General features: G+C 37.0%; 1 protein-coding gene across 3 annotated transcripts in view; it reads right to left on the minus strand.

The window, feature by feature from the left end:
* The window catches only part of LOC140229433 (uncharacterized), a 60,346-nt gene that overhangs the window by 31,152 nt on the left and 15,341 nt on the right, over positions 1-13,853 (minus strand). For 2 of the 3 annotated variants that reach the window (XM_072309684.1, XM_072309682.1), the window contains exon 8: positions 10,131-12,392. In XM_072309684.1, the coding sequence (XP_072165785.1) occupies positions 10,563-12,392 (1,830 nt within the window). In that variant the 3' untranslated portion in view covers positions 10,131-10,562. Of the gene's footprint in view, positions 1-10,130; positions 12,393-13,853 lie in introns of those variants that run through there. The other variant, XM_072309683.1, reaches the window with a different exon arrangement.

Consider the following 13,853-nt stretch of genomic DNA (forward strand, 5'->3'; position numbering starts at 1 on the left):
TGCTGCAAAAATTGCTCCCATGAAATACTTGCACGCTGAGTCAAACATAAATTTTAACCGCAAACTCAACCCTTATCAAACCCTAATCCTAATCCTCAAATCAAACTAAACCTAAAACCCTATCACAACCTTTATCCTAACCCATAGTCCTTGGAGAAAATACGACAGGAGCAATTGTCACAGGAGCAAATGTAAAATGTTGCGTCACCTCAGAATGAGCTCTGTAGCATTATGCATGTGATACAGAAACAAGAAGAAACATCATGGAATGAATTCACAAGTAGTGATGTTTCATTCATTATGAATATTTCTCCAGCGGGTGTGATAAAGAGAGCCCTTCTATCTTAATGGAGAATCTACTGTAAAACAAGGAATGTTCGCCTGCATTTTAATTTCGCGAATTTTATGAGAGCCGAGTTTTGCAAAATTAAAATGCACTCTAAAGATCTTGTCTAAACTATATGCATTGAATGTTAGAGGCAACTTGGGAAAATTTCATGCTGCGAATACACCCATCGGCTCCCATTCGTGAAAATTTCATGCCACAAAAATATCATGTTTTACAGTATTTGTCAATGTAATAATACGAGCGTCATAACTGTGACAGTGTGAGTCAAGTCAACTCTGAGTTTGAGTTTACGGGCAACCTATGGGCATCTCAAATTAATCTAGTAAGAAGTTCCCATTCGTATCAATTGTATGCAATTTATATTTTACAATTTAAATATTTTATCCTATCAATATATAAGTTTTTCTTTGTAAAGTACAATTTTTGTCTCTAGACAAGTGACAACACAACTACCAAAAACTGCAGTTTGGGGTTTCAAATGAGACATTTTAACAACAAACTCACAACGTCGATGTAGGGCAATTTGTCAATCAGTTGCAATGAAAACATCTTGACGGAAGAATTTCAGGAATTTAAAAAAAAAAAAAAATCAACTACCCTTTGTCCATCTTTTTTTTTCCATCATTAAATGAACAAAAAAAAAAATAGGGGAGGCTTTGTCCTTTGAATCCATGTGTAGTATGAACAGGTATGGCTTTTCAGGCCTAGAAAGGTACAAACTATTTTCCACAGAGGTCCAACATATCCCCCCCCCCCCTTTTACAAGAGAGAAGACTAATCCATTAACCCTTTTGGTGCCAGGGACATTGGACAGTGTGTACAGTGCTATCAGGTCTTCTGCACCCATCGGCAATGAAAGCATACAAAAAGTGAAGCAATATGTACCAAAACCATTAAACATTCTGACAGATTAATGAGTGTGGCTGGAGCATGACAGGTTGTGCACACAAAGCTCCAGATCAACACTGCCCCAGTATTCTGCATGCTCATTTGCCTGCAATTATGTTACAGCGAGTATTTTTTTCCAAAACATTTTTTTCACATTTTATTAGCGGTAACGAGACAATATTGCCTTTTCATGTTGCTCTCATCACACGGCCCTAATTTTGCCTGATAAATCCCATACCCCTGCAGCAGGTCAACAGTTAGGAAAGAAGTGCATAAGCCTTTCAATTCTCCTACTAATGCCTTAGTCTGCATTCTTCAGACATTGAACATTGCACATTTCTGTGACATGAGCGATGCCTTGCCAGAGTAAATCCTATCAACTTTGAGAGCGCTGTTAGCTCAAGACCGAAGTCCTCGAATGATGTTGGTAGTGAAACAGTATCTTGAGATCATCTCAAGCAACTCACAAGCCTTATTCTACATGTTTCATTCGAACATTCCCTAAAAAAATACCTTGTGTATCATGTGGATAAGCAGACATTCAAGAACTTGTTCACACTATGTAAGCTTCAATGCACTAACACAGATATGAGGCTTTGGGACTAGTATTTAATAAATTGCAATTACGTTTTGTTTACTAGTGGATTCATGTCTAGCTTTTACATGTTTGCAAACTACTGATCTTCACAGCAGTTCCTGAAATAAGCCAAAATTGAACACATATTTCAGAATCAATTGCAACTACCATTTAAAAAAAACACACACATAATCTGCGTCATTTCTGTCCAATTTGATTATAGATCGAGAATAACTTTCCAGCTTCAGAAACTGTAAAATATATGAAAAATGCAGATACTTCCATTGGATCTGTGTTTCCAGACACAGGACACTGCACTAGTAGCACAGACTACTTCAGTTTACTACTGGGTGAGTTCTGCTGCTAATCACATTAAAGCTCATTCCACAGTCTACCTCATGCATAATTTTCAACTCATTCTCCCATCCCCCCCCCCTCCACTGTCAAATGACCCCTCCCCCCCCCCCTTAGAAAACAAGAATCTACTTGAAAATAATTTAAAAAAAAAAATCAAAAAAGAAAAGTTGCATGAGGAATATCCTAGGTCACAAATTTTTAGTCAAATTTTCATGTCTTGACTGATACAAATTTCTGTGATAGAACTTTTTCTTTTCATGTGACTGGGTGATATTTTCATTACTTGGTGATTAATACTATTGTATAAAAAGTGGTCAAGTAGAGAAATATGACAAATTGGTCTCCATTTTTTGGCCTTTTGGAAAGAATTTCCATTATTATCCATTGGATGTTTCTCATCCATACATGTTAATTTTGCTCTTTTTATGGTTATCTTAAAGGGGCTGTACAGTACTGGTTGAGGTGGGGATTCATATTTTGAACATTCCTAAGTGAGATACTGAGAAACCTCTCATGAAATATGAAAGAACATGTAATTTTAAGAAGGATTCAACGTTTATTTGATGAGAATTGGTTTTCAAATGGTTGAGTTATCAAAAAAAGTGATAATAATAAAAGGCGACAGGCCACGCCTTTTTTTAGGATCTCTTTGGTTCACCTCGTTTTTGGATATCTCAGCCGTTTCCAAACCGATTTTCATCAAATAAACTTTTCATACCCCTTAGAATTGCATGCTATTTGACATCTCATAGAGTGGTTTCTGAATATCTCGCAAAACGTTATAAGCTAAATCCTCACCTCGACCAGAACTGTACACACCCTTTAATAGTGCACTTTAACTGCAGATGTCATGTTACACATACATGTGTATATACAGTATGTAACTTAGCAAAATATCTTTTACCACTGTACAAGTTCAAAATCTACATTAAAAATCTCACAAAAAGAAATTCTACAGCATCTTTAAGCTTCAGCATCACAAAATGTCTCCTAGAATTTTAGTATTTTGTCAATGTAAGTCCTCAATGCCAACAAGTACCAACATACAATCTATATTTTCCATCACAGAAAAAAAAAAAGATAAGTATGAGTGACTGTCTGTAAAATACTCCAGTAAATTATTAGCTGCATACCTCTAGAGCATCACTTCATTATACAACATTCAGGAGGAACGATACATCAGTGGAATGCCTTGGTAGATAAATCAGCCCTGTCTTCAACATAGACAGCTGCACTCTACAACCGAATAGAGTCTGTTCCCACAGACATAAAGCAGTCCACTATGTGTAGCTTGTCCCACTAACATCACCGAAGGAAATTTGCTATAGAAACCGCTGCACGGCCACTCGCGCATCAAAAACCATGCAAACGAAAATAGCAAGGACTTTATCAGGCCTTAATTACTCCCAATTTGCTATGAAAATCGCATTAATTTTGTTCAGAAAGAAATAACGCTCGTAAGGCCTACCAGCAGAAAAATCATAGTAACGAGACTCGGCATCATGATTAGGAATTAATGAGGTAATGAATAATCCAGAAAGGCAAGGGAATAGTCATACAACTATTTAACACGGAACAATGCACTGTGGTATCACAACCAAACATACACTTGCTAGAGCATTTCAAGATCAGATCCTTAAATGCAGTTCTCTATTTCTTGACAAATTCATTGTTGAATGCAGCACCTAGTTTGTTTTTGTTGTTTACTTGTATACTCTTGGCTTTTGTTCACTATTTACTTGCATACTAAAGAAACATTGGTCACAACCACATAATTTGCATAGCCATTTTGTTTTTGTTTTTGTTTTTGTTTTTGTTTTTTTTGGGGGGGTCTTTTTTTGCTCTTCACACTGCTTCAGTAGTTTTTGATATTCAAACAGTCAGATGTTTATATATCATTTCTTGTCTCTGTTTAAACTGATGCTGTTTCACTGCTTTTTGCTCCTTGAATATTAAACTTGCTTGCTGGGTTTATCATACTTTGATGTCCCACTTTAAGTTAACTTTTTTGTCGCTAATAATCATTTATACTGTTCTTTTGATTTATTTGTATTAATATCATAGGACCGATCTGCCTTTCATTGTTATTACTTGCCTAACAATTTGCATGCTCCTTTAATATGCCTTCATCATGAAAAGGATTTGATAAAGACATTACTTATTACTATCATTTTGACCTTTTTCATCATCACTGCAGGTAATTCCTCTTTAAATGATGTGTCTGGAGAAAATGAGCTATGATAAATAAATAAATAAATAAATAAATGAATAAATAAATAAATAAATAAATAAATAAATAAATAAATAAATAAATAAATAAATAAATAAATAAATAAATAAATAAATAAATAAATAAATAAATAAATAAATAAATAAATAAATAAATAAATAAATAAATAAATAAATAAATAAATAAATAAATAAATAAATAAATAAATAAATAAATAAATAAATAAATAAATAAATAGATAAATAAATAAATAAATAAATAAATAAATAAATAAATAAATAAATTAATAAATAAATAAATAAATAAATAAATAAATAAATAATATATAAATAGATACAGTGTAGATAGATAGATAGATAGATAGATAGATAGATAAATAAATTAATAAATATGTGTACTTAATGTTGTTCAGGATAAAGATGTCATACAACTACCAAAAATTGGGAGAAATCTTTAAAAAACAGTATCTGAGTTTTGATCACACATTAACTTAGAACTCTTGCAGGTATTCAAAGTAATTCAAAAATGTAACACATTCACTTCAGGTGATGAGTCTCTTTCTCGTGGATGAGTATGAACACAATGGTATTAATATATTCCGTTAGACAGTTGCTGTAATAAATGGCAAGAAAAATTAATAAATATAAATATGATTTGGCCACAATCACTACTCTCCTTTCTGATTAACCTTGGGAATTTAAATCTAAATGTATATCTTTCTTGTTATATACCATACTGTTTGTGTCTTACAAATAGTGATAAACAGAATGTCAAAATCATGGAGAGATGTAGGAACTAACCTGTTGCTTTAGTAAATAGTCAACCAACAATTTTCAAAGTATTCAAAAACTTTTTTAAAAGCATTTGAAACTTGGGCTTTTGTTTGTTTGATTTTTTGCTAGCAGGTATTTTGCAAGCATGAGGAGGTTTCTTAAAGGGCAAGGGCATAAAATTTGAAAAAACATTTTTTTTTTTTTAAAGCAAATATACAACAACTTCTTTCTCTATGCAGTGCATATTTTGTATCCTAAGTGACGCTTCAGGCAGAAGCTGGAAATCAAAGAAGTGGCCGACAGCATCTTTAGTGTAGAATCTATCGCTAATTGCTCTATAAAGGTTCAATTATGAATTTCAGGTAACGTTTAAAAAGGCCGATAATTTAGTGTCATAATAAATTCAAGAGAGTGCTCACGATCACAAAGTTGGCTTCCCTGAAACTCTATTTTATCTTTAAGCAAAAATGGGCCCATTTCATATCAACTCCCCTGATCACATTTTAAAAATGAGTACCACCACCACCAATTGAGCTTGTTGTGCAATCACATTAAGCACAATAAAGGTATGTTTTACACTACACTAAGTACCAGTAAGCAAAAGGACTGGCCAGTGTTAATGTAAAGTGTTTTCAAGCAAAACTCATTCTTGGACTGGATCAAAGTGGCTATCTACAAGGGGGATTCCAAACAATTTTATGATTTTACATCATGTAGTAACTAAATCGACAGCTCCATGTATAGATTTGTGGAATTTATTGTGGTCCTTCAGCAGAGAAACCAATACTTTGAAGAATATTAAACAAATTACACTAAACAATGTTAATGACATTGGAGGCTCACATATCTCAGAAATGTAGCAGTGTAGTTCCACTACAATACCACTTGCTTGACAAGTTCACCTGTGTAGCATCTATGCATGCCTTCTTCTTTTGTTCTGCTCCCTTGAGCCTCAATTAATCTTACGAGGCTGCCATGTCATCATCCTTGCTCATTGCAATTTGTTATAAATCTTAAGATATTCTTATTCCTCATCTCAATCACTATTAATTCTGAAACTCTGTACTCAGTATCAGTAATTTATCATTGTTCAAATGTAAAATTCTGAAAATCATCCAGAGGTCTCCTTTAAACTTTTATCAAATCAAGATAGGGTAGTGACATATATCTAGTGGTCTCCGAGAACATGATTCTTCGCCAAAATATGTTCATCTCTTTACTTTGATCATTGTCTTGTTCTCTTTCCCTTTTTCTCAAACACACATATATAACACACATGTATATAAAAACATACCAACCCATATAGTCTCCATTCCCTTCCCCTAAACACATACACACTCACTCACTTACATACTGTTTCTGCTGCTCACCCAGTTCTTGCATAGTAGATATAAAGGCGCCTCAAGTAAACAGAGCATCATCGCTATTACACCGGATGAATATTTCCATGTGAACAGGTCTCGTCTAAATTACCTTACCACCTGCCACCCTCGCTAACACATTCTCAATAATTCAAGTGATAGCTGCACCATGAACTTTCAGATGTCAAGAGCGAAGCGCTGTTGACAATAAATGGCCAAGTCAACGCCGGACAAGGAGTTCACTTAAAGGTACAAGCCCTCTGTCAATAGTCTTGTCAATTCCAGTCAAGTCTTGAGGCAAAAGGGCACTACAATGTATGTAATTAGAACTAAACTGAATAAAGTTTTTAGGTAGTTAAAGGGCACTATGTAATTAGAATTAAAGGAGTTAAGTTTTCAGGTAGTTAAAGTTTGCACGTCCCTCTCTCTGCAACCCTGAATATTAGATCTCTTTCACAAGCATGGTATATTGTAGAGGTAGGTAATTCTGAACTTTTCTCAGAATTAAACTGGAGACTTATTCATGATGGAGAGGGAAATACTACATTTCCAGTCAATCTATTTGGACACGAAAAAATTCCCACCACTACTAACGGTAAAAAAAAATAATAATAATAAATTTAAAAAATGGAGGAGAATATTCTCAAATGGCATGGGGTTAGTTTTTCATTCATTTTTGAAAAAACTCATAAGATGTATTACTGTAAGGTTTCTTACGCAATGTTGGGACGCATCATTTTTTTTTAACCATGCAAAAATTTAGGACATTTGCAAAAGGGGATATATGGCCATCAATTCCTGGTTCAGCTATGATGGCTTGACAGGGTCTCCTGATTTGTATTGTTTGTAATTGTTATACAGACATCATCTGCATACTTCAAGGGTTAACGTCCCCTCTCTTGCAATAGGTTACTTGATCAGTAATGTGATCAATTTATCAACATCATCTAACATTCGTGAGCACTGTCACTGCAGAGAAGAGCTATGGTACATGATGAATTCAGATGCATTTCGTAAATCAGCAGTTCAGAAAATGTGGCATTAAAGGGACACATTGCTATTGTCACAATTGTCACAGAGTAAATTGTCGATTGAGAATGATAAGGGCGTTAAGTTGTCACTAAACCCATAGTGTTCAAGACAACTTAACGCCCTTCTCATTCTCAACAGACAAAATACAAAAATGCAAAATATAGTACACAAGAAACTAGTGATGCAAGCAATTAAGAACAGACCGCTTGCACACAAAACCTTTGAAGGGGAAAACATTGTAAGAAGTGAGCTTTCAACAATCATACAGCATAGGCACAATATCATGGAAATCCATGAGCAACGATAAAAATATAATAACTCTTGGAAGCAAGCCCAAAAAAGACATTACATGCAAGGATAAATAAATAAAAGGAGCATTAGATGTATATGAAATGTTATCAATCAGATTACTATCCACCAGTGAATTTGTACAGCATGAATCATATTTTCTGCTTGCTCATACACTCATGTGATGTGAGGTGCATGCAGTAGGAAGCACATCTTCAAACCTTATTCAAGTTGCATGATGTCTACGCTGTATCTCTTGCCATTCCTGCAGCTTAGCTTCTATCAGCAAAGCAGAGTACATTTTAATAGCATTTCCCATATTCATGCTTACTTCAACTAAGAATATAAACTCCAAACAATAGATTAAATTCTGCTGTTTTGCTACTCTTCTCTTCCTGTCCCCCCCCCCCCCCTCTCTCTCTCTCTCTTTCTCACCATCCATCAATGCATTTTAACTGACAAAACATTTAAGTGGTTGCAAATACACAACAAAGAAGCACATGAATAACCACTGTAATGAAATATTCATGCCTGTTCTCCGCTAATCGAGTTAGACTCGATGCTGTGTTGGGACTGACCTCAAAATGACTTTTTAAGGGGCAGGAAATCATTCCTGTAACAACAGGCTAGCATTTGCAGCTTGTGACATATCGTCGCTGGGGTGACAAGACCTTGTATCTGCAATTTTGGTGAAAATGACTTTTTTTGATTAATAGTCAAATAATGGGTTAAGTGATGTCCTGTCCAAATCCCAACTGTCTTACTCCAAAAATGAAACCACCACGGCATGTCAAAGGAAAGGCTATCCCATTCGCTATAGTGCTTTGGCCGCCATGTTTTTTTGCTCTCCTAACATTTGACATTTTGTAGATACGAGGTCTTGTCGCCCTAGCGACGATATGTATTTCCCTTTTAGCAGTTGGGGAATCAATATACAGTAAACATGAATAGGTATACACTGACAATACTACTTTTATTTTATTGAAAACTCACTTAAAACCACAGCATCACATCTTATTCTAGTAACAGATTACAGATCTATGTTCACTTATTTGTGTGTTATTACTGAAAATATCTGGCAATAAGTAGCAAAAATAGTGTATGGATTAGTTGTTAAACGGACTGTACAGTACTGGTTGAGGTGAGGATTCAGATTTATAACATTCCTAAGTGAGATAATGAGAAACCTCATACGAAATATGAAAGAGCATGTAATTTTAAGAAGGATTCAACGTTTATTTTGATGAAAATTGCTTTTCAAATGGCTGAGATATCAACAACAAAAAATGTTAATAATAAAAGGCAACAGGCCACACCTTTTATTAGGATCTCTTTGTTTCATCTTGTTTTTGGATATCTCAGCCATTTCAAAACCGATTTTCATCAAACAAATTTTTGATTCCCCTTAGAACTGCATGCTCTTTGACATCTCATAGAGTGGTTTCTGAATATCTCGCAAAATGTTAAAAGCTTAATCCTCACCTCAACCAGAACTGTACATTCCCTTTAAATGGTGCTGAAAACCAGTGTGAAACAAACAAACATTCAATTTACTGGGTGAAGGATACAATGGAATGACATTTCTTTGCTAGGATGGCAAAACCTTGCATCTAAAATTTTGGTGAAAATCACTATTTGGATTAATCATCAAAAAATCAGTTAAGTGATGTCCAGTCCAAATCCTAGTTGTCTTAACCCCAAAATGAATCCACCATGGCATGTCAAAGGAAAGACAATTTCATTTCTTACAGTGCTTTGGATGCCAGGTTTTGTTTTGTGGGTTTTGTGGGGGGGGGGGGGTTTCACTCTCCTGAACATATTTGAGATACAAGATTTTGCTGCCTAGTAGCGATGAGCTGTCAATCAAGACATGCATGAAATATTGAAATGCTTGAAGACATAAAAGATGTCCCAAGTCACATGACTGCAAAAATGGAAGGCATGCTTGCCCTACTGAAGAGTCAATATTGTGCATAAAATATCATATTTGAAATCACATGTAAGATTAAAATGCTGCATCTTAACTGAGTGATTGACAGTCAAGTGGTTATGTTTGATTAGTGTGAAAACTGGACTCTTCACCGAGCACGGTCTGCAAGTATTCTATCTAGAAGCAGATAAGAGTAATACTTGGAAAATGTTAAAATACAACAGAGCGGTTAGACTGAAGCATAGCACACAAACCAATTCAGGCTCAAACACCATTTTAAAAGGAATCAATCAACAGAGCAGAATAACACAGAACATAAAGATTAACACAATGAAAGAGGTCTCGTCATGCGCATGAATATTAAACTTTATTACTTTATTCACTAGTCATTTGTAATGAACCTCAGTCTAGTTGGGTATGTCTCTATCACCCCAAAATATATGGAAATTTCTGTTGTTTTTCATTTTGTAGAATCATAAAATTTCTTACTTATGAGCATAATGTGTCACTTGATTAAAAAAAATAAAAAGAATGCAAACGAGGTTCAGGAAGAAATGCACTGTTAATTAAGCTGACAATACTAAAAGAGATAAAACAAGATGATTTGCCAATGTTAGCTTTGGTTGTGGAACTGAATACACAGGCAAATCAACTTCACAACCAAAGCAGAACCAAAACAAAAGCAAAAAACAAAATTAAAACTCAAACCCAGCAATCTAAAGTGGAAGCCCTACCTTCTACAAGAGACTTATAAAAAAACATGTCTACGTGCTTGGGCTATGCTGATTCTGCATCTGCCTCTTCCTTCCCTTCAGCATGTTCTGTGCTGTCTGCTAGACTCTCCACTACAGCAGATGTTTCTGTTTCAGCTGTTGAATCAGTTCCAGAAATGATCTCTTGGCTTTTCCCTGCAGCCTCCAAAACTGCAGTCACGCCCTCACTCTGTTGATCGACGTCTTCCACTTCTTTAACATCTTTTCCTGACTCTTCATTTGTGTCTTCATGATTATTCTCCTCCGATTTCTCTTCCTTATCTAGAACACTGTTTGTTACTAAGTCTGCAGCCCTTTGATGTCCTAACTCCTGTGTGGCACTCTCTTGACGTCCCACCTGCTTTTCGTCCAGGCTCCCACAATCTCCTTGGACCTGTCCCAGACTGTCAGATCCTTCCTGTGATGCTCTCTGAGCATCCTCCAAATCAGCTGCAGCTTCCTCAGTCTCTGCCCCTGGTGCAGATGTTGGCACCTCCTGATCCATGTTTGATCCCGTGGGGTCCTGGACTTCAGCCACGACTTCAGCCTCTTCCACTTTGGGGTCGCTGACTGCTTGGCCATCTTCTCTCCTGGATGCATTCTCTGTATTGGAGACTGCTTCCTCGGGTGTGACCTCTTCTTCATTCACATTTCCAGTTGCAGCATCTTCCTTCGGCAACTCCGAGCTGCTTCCTGTCTGGTCTGGCTCCCCACCAGACTCACCTCTCTGCCCCTCCATCCCTGCATCTACACCCTGTGCGGGGCCATCTTGGCTCAATCTACTTTCACCCTTCCTGAGCAATGTCGTTTCGTCATCGTTCTTGGCAGAAGCTGACTCTAGGCTGTGCTTGGATGCCACGACACTACCACCAGCAGAACTAGCACTTGGCTTCTTTTCAGCATCTCTCTCCTCCTTGGCTGCAGTCTGATTGACTTCTTCATCTGCTGCCGAAAGGCAGTCATCGCTGGGGCCATGCCCACTCTGGTTATCCTCAGAAGGCTGAGTGGCCGCTTGGCGCATTTCTTCACTATCATTGTCATCTTTGACAACTGCCTCCTCTGAGATTCCATGATTTGAAGAGGTGGGCTGATCTGCAGCACTTTCCTCTTCCTTAGCATCCCCCACGTCCGGGATTCCTTGTTCTGTACCACTCGCACTATCGTTGTCACCTTCAACACCTGGCATTCCCTGATCTGCAGAGTCAGTTTGATCTGTACCACTCTTATTATCCCCGACGTGTCCCTCATCTTGTTCTGTCGCTTGATCTCTACTGCTTTCATCATCGTTTGCGATTCCTTGATCTGCAGACCTTGAATCATCTTGGACACCTTCCACATCTGCAGGTTCCTGCTCTACAGATACAGGTTGATCTGTTTCCCTGACACCCTCCTCTGCAGGAACCTCTATAGGCTCTGCAATATCCCTTTGATCCGATGCACTCCTACTCTCCTGGACATCAGTGGTCTCTGTCACCCCTTGACCATCTGTAGTAACATTCTCTTCTGCTGCTGCCTCACCTTGTCCACCTTTTTCCGAAACCTTGCTGACAGAGGGTGTGACCAGATCTGCCTTACTCACTGAAATAGCATCATCGGTTGCAGCTTGCTCAACATCTTCTTGACCAGTCTGTGGGGCTTCCACGCTGTTTTTAAGTGCTGCCGATGCAGAGCTGACTCTTGCTGCCTCAATCTGAGTTTCTTCATTTGCACCGCTTGTCACCTCGTGCAAATCATCGCTCTGTAATCTGGGATCCGATTGGGCACTGACATCCTGCGCCGAGCGTGAGGGGGCTTGGGACGCAGATGACGAGGGTGCGCCCTCTTGGGCAGAGACAGTGCTGGGAGACAAAGAAGGCTGACAGAAAAAGTGTGCAACAATAGGAAGGAACAGAATAGAAGGATATATTGAGAAGATGTGCAGACAAGCAGCAGACAGATAGCACAGATTGGCAGACAACGGAGAATGGCAACAACAAAGGATTGGGGTCACATATAACACATAAGACATATTTAGGTGAAGGGATAAAAGAAGATACTTGAGGACATTAATCATGACAAAAGAATGAGGCAACCACATGTAAATAGGATAACATAAATGTGCAGAGGTGGACTTAGACAATCATCACTAAAATGGACAGACATGAGGTATAGTTACACTACAAGAGCACATAGAACATGGACGGCAAAATACATTGAGGGCAAACCTTGTACACCAGAGAATCAATTGTGTAATCTTGCATAGTAATAAACTGAAAGAATAGGTATGAAGGTATAATTGGTGAAATGCAAAATAGGGTATACGAATATATTTTGTGAAAATACTGCTGTGAGTTGAATGCATTCATGTTTAGATTGTTTATGGTACGACATTCATTAATCAATACGGCTTTACCATGCAGATTAACTGCTGCTAAATACTTACTGCAGACTGAAATTTTATTGCTGCAACGTATGAGGGCACAAGCAGAATAAGCTTTTTTTCTGCCCCAACACAACACAGCTGGGTTGACTGTGATGGTCTGTTTCACACAGTATCAGCATTTCTAAATTTCAAAATGTAATATGAATGTGACATGAATCCAATGATTGATAATGTGATGTGCAGTGTTGCAGGTGCAGTTTGGTTGCACAATGTCCACAAGGGATGTACAAGTATGCGATGTTTGACTGCATTAAAAGATCATTCTGAGCTCAGGACCGTCTGTGACTATCTATGCCTTCTGTGCTTAGTTTGGCCAAGAGAGGGCACTGCCACAAAAAAAAAAAAAAATCAATCCCAACTGTTACCCTGGCGACAGAGTGATGGAGAAAAAAATTACATGCATGTTCTGCCTCATAGATCTTATACTTAGCCAAAACTGTGAAGTAATCAGCTCAGTGTATAAAGCTATACAACCAGGTATCTGGTATATAAATTTATCTTTTTTTATCTTTTTTTTTACTGAACATGCACTGTACTGGTTGACCTATTCTGAATCACCGTGAAAAAGATAACGGAAGAATGCAAAGTCTAAAGCAATGTATATAATGCCGAATTACTTTATTATGTATAACGCTTTTATTTCTAACTTGGACTTCATTTGGAAAAGTCAACGGCAAGACAAAAGTTACAGTTTGTGAATGACTTTGGCTCTATATATTTTTATTTAATTCTGCTTTGATTACTTGTTCCTTGGAAGAAAAGTAGATTCTGTGTGTCTGTCAGAATTCAGAATTAAAATATCCAGATGTATAGCCAATTGTACAACTTACAAAAAGTTCCTTAAAAAAATAAAGGTGACAGAATTTCCTGTTTGTTATGAAAATGCTTTTTATG

This window comes from Diadema setosum, chromosome 6 (assembly GCF_964275005.1).
Source record: "Diadema setosum chromosome 6, eeDiaSeto1, whole genome shotgun sequence".
NCBI classification, from domain to species: domain Eukaryota; kingdom Metazoa; phylum Echinodermata; class Echinoidea; order Diadematoida; family Diadematidae; genus Diadema; species Diadema setosum.